At 40.9% G+C, this 23,597-nt stretch overlaps 1 protein-coding gene across 1 annotated transcript; it reads right to left on the bottom strand.

The window, feature by feature from the left end:
- Positions 1-851: 851 nt before the first annotated feature.
- On the bottom strand, positions 852-23,397 carry LOC119721927 (carnitine O-palmitoyltransferase 2, mitochondrial-like). The gene is made up of 14 exons (XM_038191882.1): positions 23,325-23,397; positions 19,424-19,571; positions 18,877-18,914; positions 17,132-17,340; positions 15,725-15,784; positions 14,388-14,491; positions 13,035-13,168; positions 11,836-12,038; positions 10,091-10,249; positions 8,057-8,177; positions 5,921-6,119; positions 4,102-4,275; positions 3,515-3,740; positions 852-1,755 (listed from the first exon to the last, which is right to left on the bottom strand). The coding sequence occupies exons 2-14, from the start codon at positions 19,553-19,555 to the stop codon at positions 1,427-1,429; spliced, it is 2,088 nt and encodes a 695-aa protein (XP_038047810.1). The 5' UTR covers positions 19,556-19,571; positions 23,325-23,397; the 3' UTR covers positions 852-1,426.
- Between the last annotated feature and the right edge of the window lie 200 nt (positions 23,398-23,597).

Below are 23,597 nucleotides of genomic sequence, written 5' to 3'. Positions count from 1 at the left end.
TAAACATTGTTTTGATTTATTGCCCATTTGTAATTGCCTGCTGTAATGATTCTACTACAAATTGTGTACATACATGGACATGATTTACATTACCCCGACGCAAAATTCCACCTTATGAATAATTAATGCAGTACCCGCTGCTATTTACATCAGATTCCAACCAGCCAGCGGATCCCGTTAGCTCGGTGGTCAAATGGTAAGACATCTGCACTAGAAAGCAGGAGGTCGTGGGTTCGAGTCCCACCTGAGTGATTTTTTCCAATGTTCATTCGGGAGGTAACACACTGAGTATACAGTGTTTATACGTCGGTGAAGGGCAAAGCCTAATTTGATTTACATTACCCCAACGCAAAATTCCACCTTATGAATCCATACATGATAGCTGATGAAAAAATATACACAAAAAAAAAAAAAATTCCAAAATTAATGCCGAAGGAATTTAAGTTTAATAATATATATAAATCTTGCAAAAATATCATGCAAATATTGGTGGTTTTTTTTGGTAAACATGAGGTATCAAAACTTTCATACAAATTGTTCAATCAGAACTTTCAATGGTTTTACGTGAAGACATGATAGGGTTATTTGTTGTCAAAAATGGTAATAAACTGGGAAAGATTTCCATATACGAAGTTCACTAATTTTCCTCTGTATTGACTAACAAGCCCCCAGATAGCAATTTCATGTCATCAAAGTCAATTTGAGCAGTGAGAAAATACAAGCATTTTCTTAGAAAACACTTAAAATGTTTCCATTCCAGTCTCATAGGGTTTGTACACAGGGTGTTGAGTGAACTTCGTATATGGAAATCTTTTCCATAAACCGTCGTATTTACAGCGTCACAACAAGTTGACAGTGAAAAATGTGCCTTTAATACAATACAGACTAAGGCCTAAAATCCGTGTGTCTGTTTGCGCAGTGAGTTGTACGTTTGCCAGTTGCCTATCCGTGATGCGCACTCTTAAAATCCATGTGTACATGTATGTAAGCGTGATGTTAAAGCACACACAATGCGCATTATGTTTCACGCATGATGGATACATGGATGTTGGACATGCTGTTTTTAATTTCAGGCATGTGTGTGATTTGAAAACACTATTGGTTGAAAGATCACTGAGTGTGTGCATACTACCTGTGTGCAAATGTGGTACGTAACACCATCAGTAATAGGGAGGTTTCGCAAGCGAACGGATACGCTTAACACTTACGTTTAGCTATCCGTATCCGTTTTTTTACGTAAGTGTAGCGAGAGAGATGTATGCGTGTCGTCTGCACGTTTAGCGGAAAGTGAGCGGCGTATGACATCATAACTGATGACGTATCCGTCGCACTAAACGTATCCGTTTGCATGCGAATCCTCTCTAATGACTTATACATGTGGTCCTCTAGTTAGTCATAATGTACAAATGTACCCAGATTGAAACAATTACGTTTTGTAACTCATAACCTCGTACAGGTCATCGTATGCTTCATGGACGCTCCTGGCAAAGTCTGACAGACTCGGCGAGGCAGAGTAGCTGGTCCCCATCCAACTCACACCATCTCCCGTCACAGTGTAAGCCACACCGAGCCCGCCAGGGGATACCGGCGCGAAAGCCGCCCCGGCTGAACTCTTGGAGACGCCTGTGGTACTTGTTGACAGCGTGATGGTGTTGATGTTGGCGTAGGCCGGGTCCTGGAACACTGCCGGCATGGGTCTGCCTGTGACCGAAGCCAGGCAGCGCAGGGCAAAGAGATGGCGGTCCCAGCCTTGGCCTGTACAAAAAAGAATATCGTTTGTTGTGATACAGTCAATGTCTTTTTTGTTCAACCACGGGGTAGCACATGAGGTAATTTTGCCTTTTCAGAACCAGTGTCTTTTCCATACCAGGATGTCATTGTATTTATCTATTACCCAGCCCACTATTATCTGTTAATTTCTTCAGGCAAATGTCCAAAACCAGAGGTGGCCAGCTTCACAATCTGGACACACATCACACATACACCATGTATGCACTCTGCACCTATGGACATAGATTCCCACAATTCAGGATTTCTGTTTTTCATGCACAATTTTCAACGATTAAAAAAATAATAGATGGTTTCATTTGGCCAAAAAAAAAAGTCTCCCGTTTCTGGTCTGCGTGCGCATCGCCGCATAGCGATTTTTTTTTCATTGGAGGATGATGTCTCAAAACTGACAAACTCACTTGTTTGACTGGAATCCTGCTACTGCACAATGTTAACCTATTTTTAGATGGGGTTACGATCGAGTATAAGCTTTATGTGGCCTCTCTGGGATCCCATATATTCTGCACTAAAGTTAGCCGGGCACCATTTGCAGACGGTGATTGTAATTTTGTAATTGTGCGTCTGGAAGCCAGACTGAGGGAGCGATGGTCGTGTATCTGGAAGCTGTAAACACTTTTAAATTAGCGCAATATGTAGCAGACTAATGAACAGCCCGGCAACACATGCACGATGTCGATGGCGCTGTACATTTCTTTTGACTATCCAAATTTTCAGAAGAATGTTTGTGTCGGTCGAGATCGTAAGTGGGTGCAGAGTTCTCAAGCCTTATGGCCTTACTGAGGTCACCTCAAGCTCCACCCTTGAAGGATGATATTTTGAGAGTTTTAAGGGGATTGAAGCGCCATCTGCAACATCAGCCGACATTTGAAGAAAAAAAAAAGTAGGGGAAAAAATAAAACCCGCGTTGTCGCACCACTTTTGGGGCAAGCTCCATACCAGAAACCGGAGACTTTTTTGGGGGCCTAAGATGGTTTCATCAAGGGAATAAATGTGTATTCGAGAGGTATTATAACACTCTGTTTTAAGACCGGTGGGAGTCTGGATGGGTGATAATGACTGACCTTCATTGAGATAATATATGATGAAAACAGTGGCATCAGGATGCAACATTCTTTACGTTTATTTTATTTCATGACTGTTTTAACAAACCATCGGAGGGTGATGTACATGTCTGGGGCCAAGTTTGGACAGAACCCAATGACCTGATTGGTATAGTGATCGAATTGTGTTGACTTGTGAGTGCAAAAAGTGCTATTTGATCAATTGAAGGAAACTTAAATTATTGTCCATTAATATTTTAAGCAAATTCTACCCATGAAGCTAGGATACACTCTGCTGGGCGTACATTATGCTTAAATTAGTCTCGGCGAAATGGACAACAGTTCCATCAGCAGAAAATTGAATGTTTTAGAAAAGCTACAAATTTTGACCCAAAGCATGCAAATGGTCTTTAGGCTATGTTAAGCTTACAGGTCCTTCATGTCAAACTCCTGGAAATCCTATGACGTGGCAAGAATTTTAATACATTTTAAAATACTACACAAGAAAGACACTGTGCATGAATACCTTCCCTCAATTTAATCAGTTAGAATGCGAAATTAAACAGGCGGTAAATCTAGGTTACATTTACCTCAAGGTTCTACAAGGTTAATGAGCTTTTTATGGGGTAACTCGGGGTTTCACACCAAGTTACCGCTTGTTGAATTCTGCATTCTTCTCTTACCTAGGATAGCTTCCTTGGACAGAAGTCGGTGTTTATCAGAGCAGGCCTGTACTAGACTTCTCTTTTTATCCATGTTGACACCGGAGTTTTTGTAGAAAGCCTCTGTGCATCTCTTGGTTTCTGCTGTGGCTGAGCGGATGGTCTCTGTGCGGCCATGCTTGAACATGGAAGTGCTGCAGGACTCGTATGTTGCTGCGACGCCACCAGTGACTCGATGGTATGCCATCTGTTTTTAGAAAAACGCTCACCATTCTCAATACATGTTTTAAACAATGTGACTGTTGTTTGTGTTACGTGTTTTTGGAGTTTTTTGTATATTAAAAGTCTTTTTTAATGGCATCCTGATTAGGCTGGGGTGAATCCATGCTGGAATCGAATAGAATTGACTCCAAATTCGGAATCGGAATCGCGATTCCATTTTTTTGAGGAATCGAATCTCTTGTGACTCACATGTGATTCACTTGTGACTCGCATGTGATTCACATGTGATACACTTGTGATTCACTTCTACTTCGCTTGTGATTCGTTGTTGATCCATCACATGTACCGCAACTACAACACTGCCGCTGGACACAAGCCCAGCTTACCTGTAAAGCCAGCTGTGCCACGGCATCTGGGCTCACTCCGCACTTCTTCATGAAGGAACTGCCGTATCTCGGATACTGCATCCACTGTACGTTCAGCTGGCTGGTAGCCAATGCGTGGTTAGCCTTGGCCTCTTTAATTCCTTGGCAGAGCGCTGAGTCCAGCTTGAACTCTAGCTAGATGTGGATTTCAAACAAAAGGAAAACAGAGCTATTGATATAATGTTGGCTACAAATACTTGTAAAGAACCATTCAGCTACACAGCACAAATGTAAGAGTCAATCTCGCAGGAATTTGGAGTTAGGGTAATATGCTGCCAACAATGAAAATGTACAGCTTTTGAGATACATGTATGCACTGGTTTTAATCATGACATAAAACTGTATTTCTGCTATACTGCATTTCTGCTATAACTCCATTTGGGCATTTTCACCTATTCTTATTTGGTTAAAAAAAACAAACATATGAAGTGCATGGGTGGCTTAGCGTGTACAGCACTCGCCTCTCACCACTGTGGCCCAGGTTCGATTCCCATCTTGGGTCACATGTGAATGGAGTTGTTCGTTGATTCCCCTCCTGTGCCACAAGAGTTTTTCTCCGGGTTCTCCGGTTTTCCTCCCTCCGCAAAAATCCACACTGTCGATCTGGCTGTGCTCCGTGGTCATACATGCATGGGTCATATGGCGGCAGCCTGAGACACCTTTACATGCCTTCGGCTCGACCATGTTGTAGCTGTGTCCTTCGCATTGAGTTGCTGCTGCGAGTATGGATTATTAGCCCCCCCCCCTCCTCTCCCCCCCCTTATTATTATAAATGGTCAAATGGATGTACGTATACTTCCTCAATTGATGAGCAATGTAGATAAGACGACAATATGGACTCTGTGGTGCATGTATTTTATGCCATTTTTATAATCAATGTGGCTTATCCACCCTTTTTTCTTGGACAGTCATATTTTCAATTGAAACAACAGAAAAAGTTTTTTTTTCCTCAACAGACTTGCACTGTAGTACATGTACATGGGTCATTCTATAAATTTGGGGTCCAAAGTGTGACATTTTTCCCGTCCCTGTTACCTTGGTACTTTGTAATTTGCCATTCAAGCATCATTAAAAAGTGACTTCAAATGATTGTTTATTTGTTGGGTAGGTAGTTTGCTATTCATAATCACTCTTGGAGGATGACTGCATTAAGGAGTGCATCAGAATTATAAAATCATAGATGTCAGATGTAACAGGGACGGGAAAAAAAGTGGACCCCAAATTTATAGAATGACCCACATGTAATATGCAGCTCTGTAGGTTGTTCTTATAATTTTGAGTCACTTTCGGACCCCGTAGGCCAACTGTTCTCATTATTAAAAAAAAAGAAATGATGTCATGATGATAACTCGAGCTTATGCAAATAACTATATTGTCTTTTATTTTAAAAATTCTTATCGCCATGTATCGGTAGGCCTTATGCTCAAAGCATTATGCTCAAAGGATTTGCCTTTGAGAAATGTCTTGCTTAAGACTGAAAATATCCAGTCAGTTTGCTTAAATCACATATAATGACTTCCCAACAGAAAAGCAAAAACCAAAAATTCATTATGGGATCATACATTGTAGGCATCAATACATATATAACCTAAAGAAAACAGTACCGATGTCAATGAATGTTCCATGTGACCCAGGTAAGTTGATGTTAATAGAGTGGTGTTCTGTCATGGAAATATGCATGGTTGCGGGGCATTTTCTTGCTTTTTGGTCTAAAAATGAGCCGCGTTTTGTAAATAACAAAATTGATTCTCCAATGTAAGAAGTACAAAGGTATATGTACCTTGCTCACACTTTTTGAGCTGTCTATGCTACTAGTATGTGCAGTTCCCCCCGGTGTGATTGCAGGTCTGCTAACAGCATCCTCATATGCATCCGTGAATAACCTCTTCAGGGTGACACCGTCCCCCCACGAATGCTCAACGTTTGTCATCAATTGGCCATCTGATGTTACAATCAGCTGGAACGGTTTGTCAAACCACCTCGAAGAGAGAAACAAAGAAGGTATTAGCATCCGTAGTATCGTTGAAGCAGCAGCAGCTGCGTTGCAACTGACAACGATCCTAGCGAACCATGACCAATCACACAGGAAAGTCTAAGATGCAAAGCAGCCGCAATGGTGGCTGCAAGAAGTACGCCCATGACTGCCCTCCCAGTACAGCATAAAAAGATCGCAAAACTTTGTTCATGAGTCATTATTGCCGAACGCACTTCGTTTTTTTATTTTGGGTTGCAGCCTACACGATGACTCCAGCCAGTAACAGCAACAAATCCTTCTACATGTATCAATGAAATAGGACCGGTTACTTGACCACACATTTGGAAAACCCTGAGTGTAGTGCTCACGAATTGCACGATCGCTAGAGACTAGACATCGGCAAACAACATGAAACAAAGATTTGCTACACCAAGTTACACAATGTGAGTGGTTTATTATTATACATGTATTTATCCATAGAGCAGACACTTTTAGGTAAGAAAAATATAAAATCTGAGCAAAGTGATGATTTGTAATTGAAAAATAAGCCCATTAACATCAATAATGTTAATAATATAAATAAGGCATAGTGAGTTATGGTAATAGCCATTCATGTGCATAAGATGTACGTATGTGATCATAGAAAAATTGGGAAATTTGTGTAACTCAAACTTCCAATTTCTCGAAATTTGTATCTACATGTATTCCCTTGAGATTTGACTAATCGAGATTTCACTGTATCGCATTCCCTGTGTGGACTGCTGCGCGTACATATCACGTGCAAGCGGTAATTAACAATGCTATGTGTACATGGATGGTACACATATGTACACAAAACACAACCCGCAATGCTACATGTACTTATTCAGATCATACTTAAATCAATGGTTGACTGTGCCATGTGCCACGCCGAGCTAGCCTGTCAAGTTCCTCATTAAGAACGACGTTGCAGCCCACTCTCTGCGCATGGCACCTTCCTATGATACTACCAAAAATTCTTTTAGGATAAAGCAATTGCTTTCACGAATTTGTCAAAAAATTGAAACAATTGTGTTTAACTGACAAATTTCCTTTAAATGACTTTGGAGTAATGGTGAGACCTTTGACTTTGAATTCAATTAATAAAAATTAAATGTTTTGAAATAGGGTTTTTCTCAAAACAAATCATTTTTTTTTACAGGGGCGTCATTAAAGCTATAGTCCATCATTTGTAATTAGTGCATTTTGTTCGTTTGAAGCAACAAAAGTGTTCAAAATCTAATGAAGGATACTGAACAAGTTACTTGATGAAGTTTTAGCTCAGCTTCAGCTTCATATTCCGAGAAAAACAGCATTCTAGGATCTCAATTTAAAATCAAAGGTTGCTAAATCATGTTTCGAATTCAGCTTTACGCGATGTCGCGCACTGATCCGACGAATTATAGCAACCGCGCCCTCCTGTGCGTCGTTCCAATGCTTGTGCGCGCTGCGCCAAATAACAAAATGAACAACTAATTTAAATTTTCCTACGGTGCTTCTTAAGAAGCACCGTTGGAAATGCCTTCTTTCGTTGATTTCTTCAAAATGAGAGCTTGCCAGAAAGGATAATTTCACAGGGAGTTTAGTCCCCTTACTATCTTTCAACCAGTATGTTTTTCAACAATAATTACGCCAGTTACTTTTTTGGATAGCTGCAAATGATGGACTCTAGCTTTAAGGGAGCACGTGGTTGCATGCTGGATTCACTGCACGAAAAACCAAGCAAATACACATTTTTACTGGAACTGTCTTTCGATACTGGACTATAATGTACGCATTTGGAGAAAAAAAAGAAGTTTTAATGACGTTTGTGTTTCTTTTGTCACAATTTTGCACATTCCTTTTTCAAGAGTAAAAGGCGCTCAGGCCATCGTACACACTTGGCCTTAACCCCTACCACCCCCCACTCCTTCTGCATCCTACCTGTTTCCTGCATTTCCATACAATCCTTTCCTGGCCAGCTGCTCCTTACTATCATCTGTGTCATCCTCCAGACACACGCAGAATAATGCAGAGTCAATCAGCCTCACAGTTTCCTCATTATCTGCAACAAATAAATTATTACGGTCATTTTCAAGTATTCCATACATGTTGTGATGTTAACCAAACTGTATTGACTCTGTGTAGGAACAACAGACTTAATTACAATGTACCTACCGGTACTCACGCGAGCCGGTGTATACATGTAACTGACAAATTGTGTGCGCTCAGTGGCCTGCATGTAATTTTTATCTAAACGTGCACAAACCTACAACGTCGTGCTCCAGTCACCAAAAAACTTACTGCTATTGGTAGCTAGGCCCATGTGAACGTGGCACTCCAGGTGGAATTATAATGTCATCAAAAAACAGTTTTCAAAAAGCCGCTCTAGTGCCATGAGAGACAATGTCTGGAAAGCAGCTTTTTAAAATCTTCCCAAAAATTGTGACTAGCAGTGGATATTTTGGCAGTTGTATACAAAATCACTCTTAATCTTGATGTACAATTGGTCAATTTTCAGCCCAAAGGAAGCATGGTGTTTTGTGTGTGAATCAACCATAACTGCCCAACAGCGAATTAATTCAATATTGGGTTTGGCCATTCATCGAAGTATTTTACAAACACTGTATACTCAGTGTTGTCCCGAGTGATTGTATGAAAAATCACTCGGGTGGGAATTGAACCCACGACCTCCTGCTTACTAGCGCAGATAGTTGGGTGGGAAGAAGGGGGTATGGTGCATATTTTCATGCCAAGGACACATATAGTTACTTCCTGAATGGTCTTCTAATGATACCTGACCCTCAAAACATGGGTTTAGACACCTTACTTGTGTAGTAATGTTCAATATTGGCCGAGATATTGGCTAAAATTCAAATTTGTGATAAATCAGCACTTTAGAATTTACATATTTACCTGCCTAGGACACACAGTTACTTCGTGAATGGTCTTCTAGTCATACTTGACCCTCATAACATTGGTTTTTGACACCTTACTTGTGTAGTTATGTGCTACATTGGCCGAGATATGCCAAAAACATGATTTTCCGGTATTTGCGGCACTAATTTGCAAGACACATGTGGTCACTTCCAGAATAGTTTTATTGTGATATCTGACCTTGAAAACATGGGTTAAGACACCTAATTCGTTCAGTTATCTGCAATATTGGCTGAGATATAGTGAACAATAGATTTTTATTGGCAGCACTATTTTGCATAAAGACAATACGTGTGACCTTTTTTGAATTTTTTTAACATAGCAAATAATTTTCTATGCATTTTTTTCTGATCTAGAGACCTTGATTAGAAGTTGATTTCCGAGGGTGCACGATACCCCCTTCTTCCCACTAAACTAAGACGTCTCAGTTATTTGCAGTACCCGCTGCTACACTCTGATTTGAACCAGTCAGCCGACCCAGGCAGCAAGCTCAGTGGTCGACGGAGCTGTGAGGTGTCTGCGCTAGTAAGCAGGAGGTTACGGGTTCATGTCCCACCAAAGTGTTTTTCTCACAATCACACGGCAGCAACACTGAACATATCGCCTAGTGTTTGAAAAATACGTCGGTTAAGAGCAAAACCCAATACTGAATTCGTATCACCCCCACGCAAATTCAGCGAATAACAGCAAATGCTTTGTGATCGTTTTCCTTTGTTGCCGACTTTGGCGGCAAACCGTCGGTCCTGCTTGTGCAAACGTTGCAAATGTTTGCTGTGTTTACAGAGATGGGGGTTTATATGGAGGAACACCCATCATGCAGATTGGGGGCGCGGCATCAATCGATGCATCAATGGTGAATCAGCCTCCAGTCAAACCCTTGGTCCTGTCAAACTTGCTCGTATCTATCAATTTTCCCGCCATTTTGACCTTCTAATCTGGTTTTAACATTCACATGTATTATGCGAGTATTTTAAGCAAGAATTTATGAGAACTTTGCAATTTGACAAAATGTCTTCCAATGTCTTTTGTTGCAATACAGACCTGGGCATGCTGCAAGTAGCTTTTCACGGAGTCGCGTCCACGTGTCACGGTGATCTGTGGTCAAGTACCCGACAGGGTGTTCTGGTGGCGGTAAGGAGCTGGAATGGTTGAGAATGTACTGAAGATTAGCCCTGATGTCTTGTAACGGAACCAGACTACCTGCAGAGGACGACAGCAAGCAGCAACAATTCGAATGGTGGGATATTTGGCTATGGACTGTGCCAGCAATTTAAAGCTACAGTCCATCATTTGCAGCCATCCGAAAAGTAACTGGCGTAATTACTGTTGAAAAACATACTTGGTTGAAAGATAGTAAGGGGACTAAACTCCCTGTGAAATTATTCTTTCTGGCAAGCTGTCATTTTGAAGTAATCAACGAAAGAAGACCTTTCCAACGGTGCGTCTTAAGACGCACCGTAGGAAAATTTAAATTAGTAGTTCGTTTTGTTATTCGACGAAGCACGCGCAAGCATCGGCATGACGCACACGCGTGCGCGATTGCTATAATTCGTCTGATCAGTGCGCGACATCACGTACAGCTGCAATCGGCTTAGTGAGAACGCGTCTCGGACGCTGAATTCAGGCCCAATTCAAAACATGATTCAGCAACTTTTGATTTGAAATTGAGATCCTAGAATGCTGTTTTTCTCGGAATATACAGCTGAAGCTGAGCTGAAACTTCATCAGGTTAGTTGTTCAGTATCCTTCATTAGATTTTGAACACTTTTGTTGCTTCAAACGAACAAAATGCACAAATTACAAATGATGGACTATATCTTTAAAAGGCATGGTACGTGTGACCTACATGTACAGACTCTGTAAACAAGTTCCCCCTAATATCTGTTCCACTGTTTCACAGGTCTGTATCACAGTGAACACATTTTGTAGAACTGTAGAGAGTTCTTAAAAAGTCTGAGAGCAAACTGTCTGAAATATTTAACTTCTCTTGAAAAGAAATTCCAGAGGAAATTTTACTAGCCTGCCTGCAAGGTGCAGTCATAAAGTTTGTAAGTTTGTATCGTTTGCAGGTTTTAACAAGTTGTCAGTGGGAACAAGAAATGAAAACATAAAAAAAATTAACAAAAATTGGATGTGCGACCACTACTTCCATGACACACAGACATCAGACAGACAGAGACCGTAGGATCTTTTAACCCTAACCACCCCAACTCTATCAAAATCCAGAAGGTCCAGAAGGCCTAGCGTGTATATATTGATTGAGTATGTCGGACTTGGGCCTAATGGCCTGAAGCAGTGCTAGGGGTGTCCGAATGATTTTGCCTAGCTTGCTGTACTGCTATTGTGATTTAAGCCATGTGTAGCAAGTCCATGAATGTCAACCAGTGCTAGCAGTGGATTCCATTATGTCATGTACAGTTTTGAATTAGACGCACAGGGATTGATGGATTTTGATGGACTTGGTCCAATTCCTGATAAAAGACGCAAGGGAGTTAGGGTTAATATAGGATATTTCTAAACGTGCAATACCAAGCGTGCAATACCATTCCTTGATCCATTTTATCATAGAGTGCCGGGATGGTTTGGGGCGATATACATGTAAGAAGTAATAGGTAGTGTGCTTTGGGGAGCGGTACCAGGAAAATTGGGTTAAACAATGTTTAACAAAATATCGGTCAGCAATCAATGACCTACATTGTAGTCAAACAATAGCCTTTTGATAATGGCCTGTACATAATACAGAAACGAATGAAAACAAAAATTGAGGCAAATGAACATGTACTAACCATCACTGTCCAAGACATCAAGGACATACATGTGGCTGTTGGCTATCACCAGCAAGTGGCGCTTGGTGTCATCTTTGTACAGCTCATCCCTGTTGTTCCTGGGTATCCGTGTAGCATTAAAGATCCTGGTAAACTGACTCATGTCCAAGGGCTGCACACTGCTGTCCACTGCATGCCGGTAAGCATCTTCTGCTGACAGTGACCTTTTGTGCAAATGATAATATTTACTATCCATTTTGAACAAAATTATATTCACTTTTGCATGGCATGTCAAAGGAAAAATCCAGCAACATTAAGCTACGGAATAATAGCCCATTATCATTTTGCGGTCATCTTAATTCACCCCCATTCAGTTTATTTTTGCATGTTTCTCCACTACTGCAGGTGCCCAGTTCCGTCTCATTTTGCCAGAATGCCTCACAATGAGTAGTCTATGTAATAGACCACGGCGAATGCCGTGGTCTATTATGCGCGAACTGATTTGCTGATTAATTAGGCAAGACCCCCTGCCACTTGACTTCCTAGATTTTCACAAATCAGCAGGCGCTTTCTATAGGTCTATCGGGTCTTCGGTCATTCACCCGTTGCACGTCATAGACATGGATTAAAAAAAAAAATGTCACGGCGCGCGGCGCTCGGTATCATGTTATGCAAATGTGCTCCCGGCTGTTGTCGTATTACAAAACACTGCATTCGAATTGACCAATCACGGCGCGCGGCGCTCGGTATCATGTTACGCGAATGCGCTCCCGGCTGTTGTTGTATTACAAAACGTTGCATACGAATTGGCCAATCACGGCGTTAGTCCTGATTTGGGGATGAAATGACGCCACGATTTAGTTAAGTCGACTCCGATTGGCTGGCGCGTGGCTTGAATAAATCTGCATGCTTTGACATATCAGACGTTAGACAGGAGATGGCTCCGTGGATAACGAGTGATACTCAGACTACACAATGAGTTCCACTAAGATTATTAGACTCTGGGCACCATAAACATGATAAATGGTGACAAACTCACTTGCCCAGGAAGCACATCTACATGTACCGGTATGGCAACTGATTGTGCAACATGCAGGTAAGGTTTAAGTTGTGTGATCGTCAACAAACCAGGATGCACTTGTCCCACAGTAGTTCCTCTCATAAATGGTCACAAAGACACCTACATGGTACTGAACCCCAATATAATGATCATGACTCACCTGAACGACCTCCAGAAACCCTCGGTATCAGTGACGGCGGGGTTCTTGTGAACGACGTCCGGGAAGAGTTTGTCTTCTCTCAAGGTCTTCAAGAATCTCAGCAAGGAAACAATGACATTGGTTGCTCTTATCGTCTAGACAGGACAAGGAGGAACAATTACAATTCATCAGATTTGAACCATCCAGCCAATCAAAGCAGGATTTGTTGTCGAGTAGTATACACATATAGACTGCTGCGGGTGGTGTAGTAAAACTAGCATCCCGAGGTGATCCTTGGATCAGCATTTTATTTTCCCCAGGCGAAGCTGAGGATATATATAATGCTCCATGTATCACCAAGGGAGGCTATTTTTACTACATAACGAGTTAATGCAGTCAATATTTGTTTTATAACACTTCTCCCATGGGCACCGCTAGGATGGGGTAAGGGGGAGTGGCAATTGCTCCCCCCCCCCTCCCCTGCTTAGAAAAAATTCTGGCGATGCCTATGACTTCTCTGCCCATGACAGATTCTGCTTCTCTTTAAAGAGACATCTGACTAATATACAATTAAACTGCACTTCTATTTCAATACGAAATTAGTTTAAAATTTACAGGAACTTATCAAAACCACTCCTTTACAAAGTGTTTGAACCAAGCACTATAGCGCTAGAGCTTGGGAACAATATGTGCAATGCGCACACCCGTATGCATATGCACACAATGCGATGAGTACATGTACTTTAGTTGCCATGCATATAGTACTGTACTTTGTCTGCTATGCATATCCATGTAGTACTTTGGTTGCTAGGCATGTAGTCTTTTTGCCCGTGCGCAGCAAGATAGCAAAAATAGCGAATACCATGTGACTCGCTCTCAGCCAATCAAGATGCAGAATCTGAGGGGCACAAATTGGCGGGGTGTTCCCTAACGTGGCGCACTTAAATAAATCTCGCAAAATTCCAAATTAACATTTAAGAATTACTGTAAACTTGATAAATTCTGATAAACAATTATTATCTCTAGCCCAGCCAGATGTTTGTCAGAATTTTTTTTCCTTATTTTTCGGAGCATTTTCAAAGGGTTCACTTTGCACTTGAAAATAAAATCGGAAAATCAAGCCAAAATAACTTTTTCTTTTAACTTTGTAACGGGTAAATAAACTCGCGATTTATGTATGGGAGTGTTTAGAACTTGATGAAATTTCACTTTCTGTGAAATTTCAGTTCAAACTTTTGCTCTAGCTAGGCGCTACAGGTGAAAAATCGAAGTGCGCCACGTTGGGGGCCGCGCCACGTTAGGGTACATCAACAATATAGAGCATTAGCTCTAATGTAAGTTACTGTTCTACTGCCAAATTCAAGCGGCCTTTACCTGATCCATATACTCTGGTCTGTGATCGTTGGTGATAAATGTCATAGGGCTGGTTTTCAGAATCACCGAGTCCCTATACCTGAGGTAGACATCCATCCAGAAATCTGTATCCAAAACAAAAGCATTCACAGTTAGAAGGGAATCCACGCATAATTTGGCAAACCTTTGGTGAACATTTTAAACACTTTTTACTTTTTAAAAGTTTTCAACTTTCCGAAACCTTTTCCAAGTTCACTGCACAGCTGGGGAACATCTTTGTGTTAACTGTACGTACAGTACGCCAGATTAAAAAATACCTGGTACATGCAGATATGTTTAAAGGTTGAAGGCCTATGGTACATCCTGTGAGGCGTTCTGGCAAAATGAGACAGAAATGGGCTGAGATCGCCAAAATGAGGGTATGTGGGTATTAGAGAAGACAATAAAATTCGCCTTCCAATACTGTTTGTTGCACTTGCATCGGACATTCCACTGATGAGTTATGGCTGTTTAAAGTTCACATTTACCAACATGTCAAAAAGTGAAATACTGAATACATTGCCTTTCAAGTTTTTAGTTTTGTAGTCGTAAAAATGAAGAATGCCAACTACTTTTCCTTAAACACACTTTTTTTCCACAATTTTATGCTATTTCTTTAGTAGAAGTATCAACAAGTGGTCCACGACCGCATGTGACGCCTTTTTCCGCGGTCGACCCCTATATTGTCGACCCCTATAATTTTGTTCCTTTTTAAGCAGCGACCTGAACTGACCCCTACATGACCTTTGACCTCCAATATTAGAAGAGTTGCGATGAACCCCCACCCAAGAGTAACTGCATCCAAATTTCATCAAAATCCATGAAAGCATATGCGATGCGATCAAGTTAAATGAGTTTTTGTCAGGAATTTTTATTTGAAGACTCTTCAGACCAAAATAGGGCCACTTCATCACATCACTTCCTGCATCTCTTGGTGTTCCAACTTCCATAATTTTTGAAATAAAGATGGTATCAGCATGCCAATTGTGTCTTCCCACCCAAGGGTCACTACATCCAACATCCATGAAAGAATGAAGCAGATATATATTTCTTTCAAAACTTTACATGCATGTACAGACATAAGGTCAGAATTTAGGACTGGTAAGCCTAAGTGTCTCCCAAAACTTAAGGGAACACAAAAATTATAGATATCAATAAATCTGAAAATCAAAAATAAAACCCCATTTGGTTTTTTGCCAGAGTGCCTCACATATCTATGGCACAAAACATAAATATGAAAAAAATTGAAAGAATTAAACCTCAGGAGCATCAAGGATGAACAATGATCGACTGGACTGAGAAACGGAACATAAACTTACCTGTAATGTAGCTCGTGTGGCTGTTTTTCTTGTTCAGTTCTAGCAATTCATTGTTGAGATCTAGAAAAGATTGTATAAATGTGGATTGCATCGGTAAATATGAAAAATGTGTCATGATAGATTTTTGAATACTGCAGAGTTGTAATGACTCGAGTCAATGACTCAACTCAAGTCCAACTACATGTACATGTATATGTAGAGTCACAATTTTTGGTGGCTCGACTTGAGTCCCTAAGGGTAAATTACTTAACCTGATTTGAGTCACTGCGAGCAAATAACTTGACTTTGCTCGAGTTCCTCATCATAAGTCTCGACTCGACTGGAACAAAAGCTAATAAGACTCGATCCCCCCCCTCCCCCGAGCCCTCCCAAGCAAAACTCACGGTGCGTCACTTTGCGAATACAGTACACAGCGGCTGCTTGCCATGTACAAACATACAATGTGTCACAGACTCCCATCTCATGGTTCTGGAACGCACAAAATACTATCCAGGAACTGGATTTTAAACACATTTCCAATTCGTTGTTTCATGAGTGGCTTTGGGCTATTTCTTATAAAGCTCTCAGATTCAAACGCCAGCTAAATTTATGTCCTTCTTTTAGAAATTAAATAGATATACATGTACATGTATGCCCACTTTTAAATAAACAGAAACAGTTTTTATAATACAAATTGGTTTTGATGTTGTCAGCACTCAACGAAAAAAATTCTAGACCCAAAGCCAAACCAGGTAAACTATATAAGATCGAAGTTTCACTTCTTGTAAACTGTTGGTGATACAATTTGTTATTGTTATATAGTGTTCAAATATTCGTGACTTGAATTTACTCGAGCGAGCTAAATATTTGACTCGACTGGAGCTAAATATTTGACTTTGACTCCAGCTAAAAATTTGACTCGAATTGACTTTCTTAACTGATCTAATGACGCGGCTCGACTCGAGTCTCTTCTTTAAAATGACTTGACTCGACTTGAGTCACAAAAATCAGTGACTCGTTACAACTCTGGAATACTGTAGCACCTTGAACACCAATACGGTACCTGTGGATTTGTCACCTATGTAAAAATGTAACTTTGCTATGATTTATTGTTATCTAATTAAGAAAACAAGTTTAAAAATAATTTTCAAATAAACCACAAAGGGAAACTGACTAGGTCCATTATTATAATTGAACAAAGAAATTGATTGAAGTAGGGTATAGCGATATGTTCACACCCAATACCAGTCAATTTGTTTTGTTCAACTTTAAAATATAAAAATGTTACTTCATTTGTACACACATTCACAAACTGAATTAAAGTCAACGCTGGGTAGAGAGAGAAAAGGCAAGTACATGAAATATCAGTCAAAAACGACCTTCATCCCCAATCATTGATGCAAATATAAACTATAGTTACCAACTCACCAACGCCTGCCCCCTTCTCGAATTCCCCGACGAGGGTTTTCGTCTCGGCAAATTCTCTGGGGTTGAGAAATGCCCACTGGCTAGCCAGGTAACGCTGGCAAGTGTCCTGCAGAGATGGAATGGGCACCTGGGGAATAGCTGGCTGAAAGATCATTGTAGGAACCGGGCTTAGAGCATGAAGGTAGTCCATCGTTGAGGCGGCAGATGAACTGTTGGAGAAATAAAGGCATAGATGTAGGGACCCTCTTTAGTTGTGATCAACTTAGAGTCAAGGTGTTTTTTTTTTATCAAAATGACTTTTGTCAAACTAAAACAGACCTCTCTTAATTCTAATTACATCATGTATGTAATTTTGAACAGTTTCTTGCAGTAGAAAATGCGATGTTTAACACTTACACAGTTGGTGCCATGCTAATCAATGCGGTTTTGTGTGTTAACTGTGCGTTGTGTTAATCGCCATCTTTTTTTTCGTGATGCATTTTGTCGTCTTCATTGTCGCAGTACCCCAAAATCTCCAATGAAATTTTTAAAACCTGCCCTGTATCTAAAGACATACATGTTGGTTTATAATGTCGCTAACTACCAGTAGTTTGGTAAGTCCAATAACCTAAAAGTGGATTTTTGGCCCTACACTACATGATCGCTGTTACATACCGTACGTGGAAGTGCACAGATATTTCCATTGATTCATTTATTGGTGTGAACCCTGACTACAGGTTTATGGCTTCTGACTAGCGCCCTTGAACAAAAAAATGTTTAATTGGGGATACGGGGCCTGATAATTGGCAGTTGGCAAAGCATAAGGCGGAGCATGGCAGAACAAGTACTGGTACATGTATGAATTTCGCGCTACACCACAGATTGTGCGGTTAGGGACACATGCAAAATAGACAAGATATGATATGACAGTATGAGATACAATGTACCCTCTTAAAACCTGGATGAAAACCTGAAGTTGCTGCCTGATTAATTTCGCATTCTCGCCTTAATATCCATTTATCCACCATCAAAACTCAAACTGAACATTTTCTGCAAGGTCTCCTCTCTGCCACAGTATGGGCTCCGTACGCCAACAAAAGAGGGCTTGTTTTTACCTCTTTTGAGATCTCCGTGGATGGGTAACACAGCGTGCGCGTACTGTACTGTACTGGTTTGCGTGCGAGGTACGCACAACTTCCTGAATGTGCAAAAGCTATAGCCACCGCATCTTCGTGTGAGCGTCACGCGTCGGCGAGATGGTCTCCGAGACCAATCCCCGCCTCCAATAACTTAGGATACATTTGAAATACGCAGTATACAAATCAACTTTCACTTCTGTTTTCCTATGAGCCCAATCCATCTATGGACTCCGTGCACAAGCATGACAAGTACCCCATCAACGGACAGAAAAGGAGAGTTGGGGGTGACCAAGAATGGTTGCCGATCCATCCGCTGCGTACCGGTATTTCAAATGTATCACTCTTATGAAAAATATTTCATGAGATTTCATTTTTCGAGTCGTGTGACAAAACATTAGGAAAAAGTAGGTCAAGAAAAGAGTGTGAAAAGTAGGAGCAAGGAAAAAAGTAGGAAAAAGTAGGAATGCAAACGTCATCCAAAATATCAGATTCCATATACTGTAACTTTTCCTCTTGTCATTCCAATGTGACTAAGTACATGTACATAGCGGTACGCTCCCTGGACATGCTGGACTGCTTATGTCAATTTTTAAACACACTGCTTACAAAATAAATCCATTGACTAACCTTGAACACCATCTTGTCCTTAGTCTGTTCACAAGTCTCTAGGGAGAAATCAGAGTACATGTACTTTAATCACTGAATTATCAGAGCATTTAATTTTAATTGTTTTCAGTTTGATTTAATTCAGACTTTGTTTACATACGGTGCATACAATTTCTTGTGGAAGACAAGGGCCACCAAGCTCCATAGGAAAGCCCACGTGTAAACAAAAGCGTGGTATTATTGGTATGTTTCAAGTCTAGAATCATATCAATGTACATGTATGTAGCATGGTGCTGAATCGTGACCACTTTCGAAAGGTCAAGTTGTAGGGACACACTGGGTGCAAGCAGGACCAGATCAAGAGATCCATAGGCTTGTCAGAACATCTAAAATGTTCTGACAAGCCTATCTCTTAACCATTTTTGGAGGAAATATTCTTCAGGGAAGGTCACTTTTCTTATACAATGTACATGTAAATGCTGTATTAGTACACTGTCCTCACTGAAACGCTAGTACGGAGCACACCGCAGTTCTTGCGCTCCATCCACTAGAGTTAGTCATTACTTACCATGTTGCAAGGAGTTCGCATTGTATTGGCGACGCCAGGACGGCTGCCCAATCCCTCAGTCAATAAGTCCAATGCTTTTCTGCCTACGTCACGTACATGTACCTGATGGCAGTGGGTCAACCAACGAGCCATACAGTTTTTAGACTCTCTACAAAAAGGAAACAAACTTTATTTTATTCCCCAAACCTTGTTTCTATAATCAGAAGGATAGAATGTTTGTGCAAAGGCCATTAGGGTCAAAATCACTATAAAAGAGTTGCCATGCCGTGCGGACGGCACTACCTGAAGATTCATGAGGGGTAAGGAACATATCCATTGGGAAGGAAATATCCATCCCAGTACTGGTTGAATGTACACTCCAAATTAAGGGGAAGACATACCAGTATGAATAAGGGGGCCAAGAACACCAAGTGTTCAGAACAAGAGAGAATAATAATTTATTAACACCTGAACTATTTGATGTCCTTCTTAACAAGTTCACTCAATAAGCTATGCACCAATAAAGACTACAGAATCAAATACAGGATACCTCCAGAAAAAAATATGTTAACGTTGCCCCTCCAATATGTAATGAAGTACAAAGAAGTTCCCTACCCTATTTTCCTTCAGCCAGCTTTGGCAATACGACACAATAATCCCTGCAAAGGGGCCAAGGGAGTTCAACAATAACAAACCACCTAATCAGATGTCGCACACCACCTCCAACAAAGGCAATTTGTGGGGTACACAAGCGACACCTAACTCAGGCTAGCTGGAATTAACTCAGGCTAGCTGGAATTACCTCAGCCTCATATTTTATCGTTGGGTTGTCGGAATCGCACTCGGGATACGGGGACCATCGAATGTACGCTGGGCATGAAGACTAAATCGTGTCGTTCAAACATTAACACGAGTCGGAAATTTAACGTGTTCACGATCACGAGGGGAGCTCTCGGAATTGAACGGGAAATTTCACTTTTCATCCGGATCGTAAGTAAACTTCAGTACAACCATCTTAATTATCGATGTCTCTTTGTACCTCAGGTGGCGTATTTAGTAATTTGGAGACCGTTGATGGTGAAATCTGATGTTTTTGTTGGGTTTTTGGGTCAATGACAGAATTGTGTTGCTCGGCATATAACTTTTAGCTTGGACCCCACTATCGCCAGACCATGTCCGAATGTTAAAAAGGCGATAAGTTGGGTCCAAGTTACTCGGACTACATTCAAGATAGCTTTTACCGGCACGACAGCTCGGTGAGGCTCGGTTTCCGAATTGAAGGTGAAATTTCTTTTTTCTTCTCTAAGGTACATGTATGTGAACCTAACCACCTCCATTTGTATTTCCAATTCCCACTAGAGCCTACAGGGGCGCATAAGGCAGTTTCAAGACTAGCTTGAATTACTCCAGCTCTAATGCATATCGAATTAGAGCTGGAGTCACAACTACGTTACAATCACCAGGTCGTAAGAGTCCCAAAATTCCGGACTGTGTATCCCAAGTGCATTACAAAAATGGTCCATTTTCCCTATATTATCCCGACCCAGATTCCATAATTCATACCTCATACGATGCAGCAGACATTCATGAAGCTAATAATCGACTTCAAACAGAACAAAGAAATCAAAAATATGAAATTTTTCGATGATTTTGGCGGCGATTCTACAGAAACCATGAGAAAACCGTCGCGCGACACTATCCTGCCGACTGCAGTTGACCAAAACAATTACAACATTGGCCAACAAAAACATCAGATTTACCTCAAAAAGGCCTCCAAATTACTACATGTACTAGATACGCCACCTGAAGTACAAGGAGAGATCGATGATTAAAATCGAGGTACATTATGTACTAAGGTTCGCTGACGAGTCGGATGAAAAGTGAAATTTCCCGTTATGTATATGTATATAGTCGTGTTCCCTAACGTGGCGCACTTCGAAGCTTACCCAAATTTCCTCGTGTAGTGTTGCCAAACCTCTTTGTTGACAAACCTCAAATTCATGCAGTGAAATACTGGTACTTTTACCTTATTAATGCTTGCTGTTTAACCTCTGTGAACAATTTCAGTTTCATAAAATTTAAGCCGAAATTAAAAAACGGTGGCGTCCGGAAATTGGGCACAATTTGGCGGAGTGTTCCCTAACGTGGCGCACTTAAATATATCTCGGAAAATTCCAAATTAACATTTAAGAATTTCTGAAAACTTGATAAATTCTGATAAATCATTATTATCTCTACTTACATACCCAGCCAGATGTTTGTCACAAAATTATTTTCTTATTTTTCGGGGCATTTTCAAAGGGTTCACTTTGCACTTGAAAATAAAGTCGGAAAATCACGTCAAAATAATTTTTTCTTTTAACTTTGTAGCGGGTAAATAAACTCGCGATTTATGAACGGGAGTGTTTATAACTTGATGAAAGTTCACTTTCTGTGAAATTTCAGTTAAAACTTTTGCTCTAGCTAGGCGCTACAGGCGAAAAATCAAAGTAGGGGCCGCGCCACGTTAGGGTACATCAACAATACATGTGGACGTGTGGCCTATGTTTACGGAGGCAGTCCAGTAAATAAATGATAGTGCCTATTTTGCCGATTACTAAAGGTTTGCCGGCGGCAATCCATATCAACAGAGGGCGCTGTACTCTTTAAAATAGGGCTGAATTATAAGATGTATTAAATTCCCACCAAAAGTTGTGGAGCACGTTCGGTGTAGTAGTTAAGCAAAGGCTCTAGTAAGCGGGACAACTCGCATTCGATTCCGACCGCACCACATTTTAAATTTTTTTTTTCTCATCCCCAAATAAATAAGAATATTCTTCTTTTATTATTTTAACATGTCTCAAACATTTTTTGCAGATTACATTTTCTTTTTCAGATTTGTGGCTCTGGAGGATTTTTTTAAAAAGGGAAATAAAGTCCGAAATTATAAAATGGTCTGAATCCCATCTTGTCATGCTTGTGAATACGAGGTAACAACGATAATTTTGGCATGGAGCCAGACTAAAACTTGTCACCGGAAAATGTGCAAGTACAAAAAAACAGTAACTGCGCATGTTCAGTGCATATCCGGCAAACTAACGTTTACTAAAGGGGCACAATTGCAGAATACCCCGCCACTCGATCTATCCACCTCGTAGCCGGCTACGAGGTCACGGCTGATTGACCTCAATAAACATTCTCAGATTAACTTGTATGTACTATGCGTCATGCTCCATTGCACTCCCACTTCGTGACCGCGTAGCCGCCAACAGGGTAGTTGGTTTGGACTTAGAATTTTTTCAGCAACTCCCATTCCTTTTGTGTTGCTTCGTTCTCAAGCATATTCAAGGGGACTCCCACTCGGTAGCCTCGTAGCCGCCAACAGGGTGGTTGGTTTGGACTTAGAATTTTTTTCAGCAACTCCCATTCCTTTTGTGTTGCTTCGTTCTCAAGCATATTCAAGGGGACTCCCACTCTGTAGCCTCGTAGCCGCCAACAGGGTGGTTGGTTTGGACTTTTTCAGCAACTCCCATTCATTTGTGTTGCTTCGTTCTCAAATAATGGACCCCCACTCAGTATCCGCGTAGCTGGCAATGGACTTGAATTGTTTCTTTTGCAGTGAAATGAGTGATTCCAACCTCGTAGCCAGTGATTTTAGGGGTGTATTTCCGAGTGGCGGGGTATTCTGCAATTACTCCACTAAAGGTTTGCCGTCTCCGGCAAAATATAGGGCCTACACTGCCTAAATAAATAGCCCACATTTATGGGGCTACTTACACCCTACATACATTGCCCTAGCAGAAAATTCTCATTTTTTTCAAACCTCCAAACTCTCCTGTCACGAAATTTTTGGCCTCAATATTTCGCAAGTATCTTGATGTGGATAGGTACCTCTAGGATAGGTCGAAATTGCTCAAATGTCAAACAAAAATGTAAAATTTACCAGAATTTCGTCCACCAGAATCACAGGCATGACACTCGACAGAAGCACGTCCACTCGGTTGATCTTGTTATTTCTCAAAACCAGGCTGATCTTGGCACGAAAATTGGGCCGGATTTTCGGCTGGCCGGATTTTCGGCTAGGCACTATTTTTACGGTGGCGCGCCGCCGTGAAGATAACCACTACGGTGGCCCTAAACAGTCATTGCAAATAAACCTTAGAAGAAAAAGATTTATAAAGGAAGTTCAACTTCTTATCACGGTGAATTACCTTAA

Source organism: Patiria miniata, unplaced genomic scaffold (assembly GCF_015706575.1).
Source record: "Patiria miniata isolate m_02_andy unplaced genomic scaffold, ASM1570657v1 HiC_scaffold_14, whole genome shotgun sequence".
In the NCBI taxonomy this organism is placed as follows: Eukaryota; Metazoa; Echinodermata; class Asteroidea; order Valvatida; family Asterinidae; genus Patiria; species Patiria miniata.
This window is presented reverse-complemented; position numbering and strand designations above follow the sequence as displayed.

Bases quoted from the DNA above. Each gene is read 5' to 3' on its own strand.
- LOC119721927 (XM_038191882.1), bottom strand. From the start codon at position 19,555: ATGGCTCGTTGGTTGACCCACTGCCATCAGGTACATGTACGTGACGTA. The intron at 10,250-11,835 runs GTTAGTACATGT...CGTCCTCTGCAG, and splicing joins TGATGTCTTGGACAGTGATG to GTAGTCTGGTTCCGTTACAA. The intron at 3,741-4,101 runs GTAAGCTGGGCT...TTCTAAAAACAG, and splicing joins TGGCACAGCTGGCTTTACAG to ATGGCATACCATCGAGTCAC.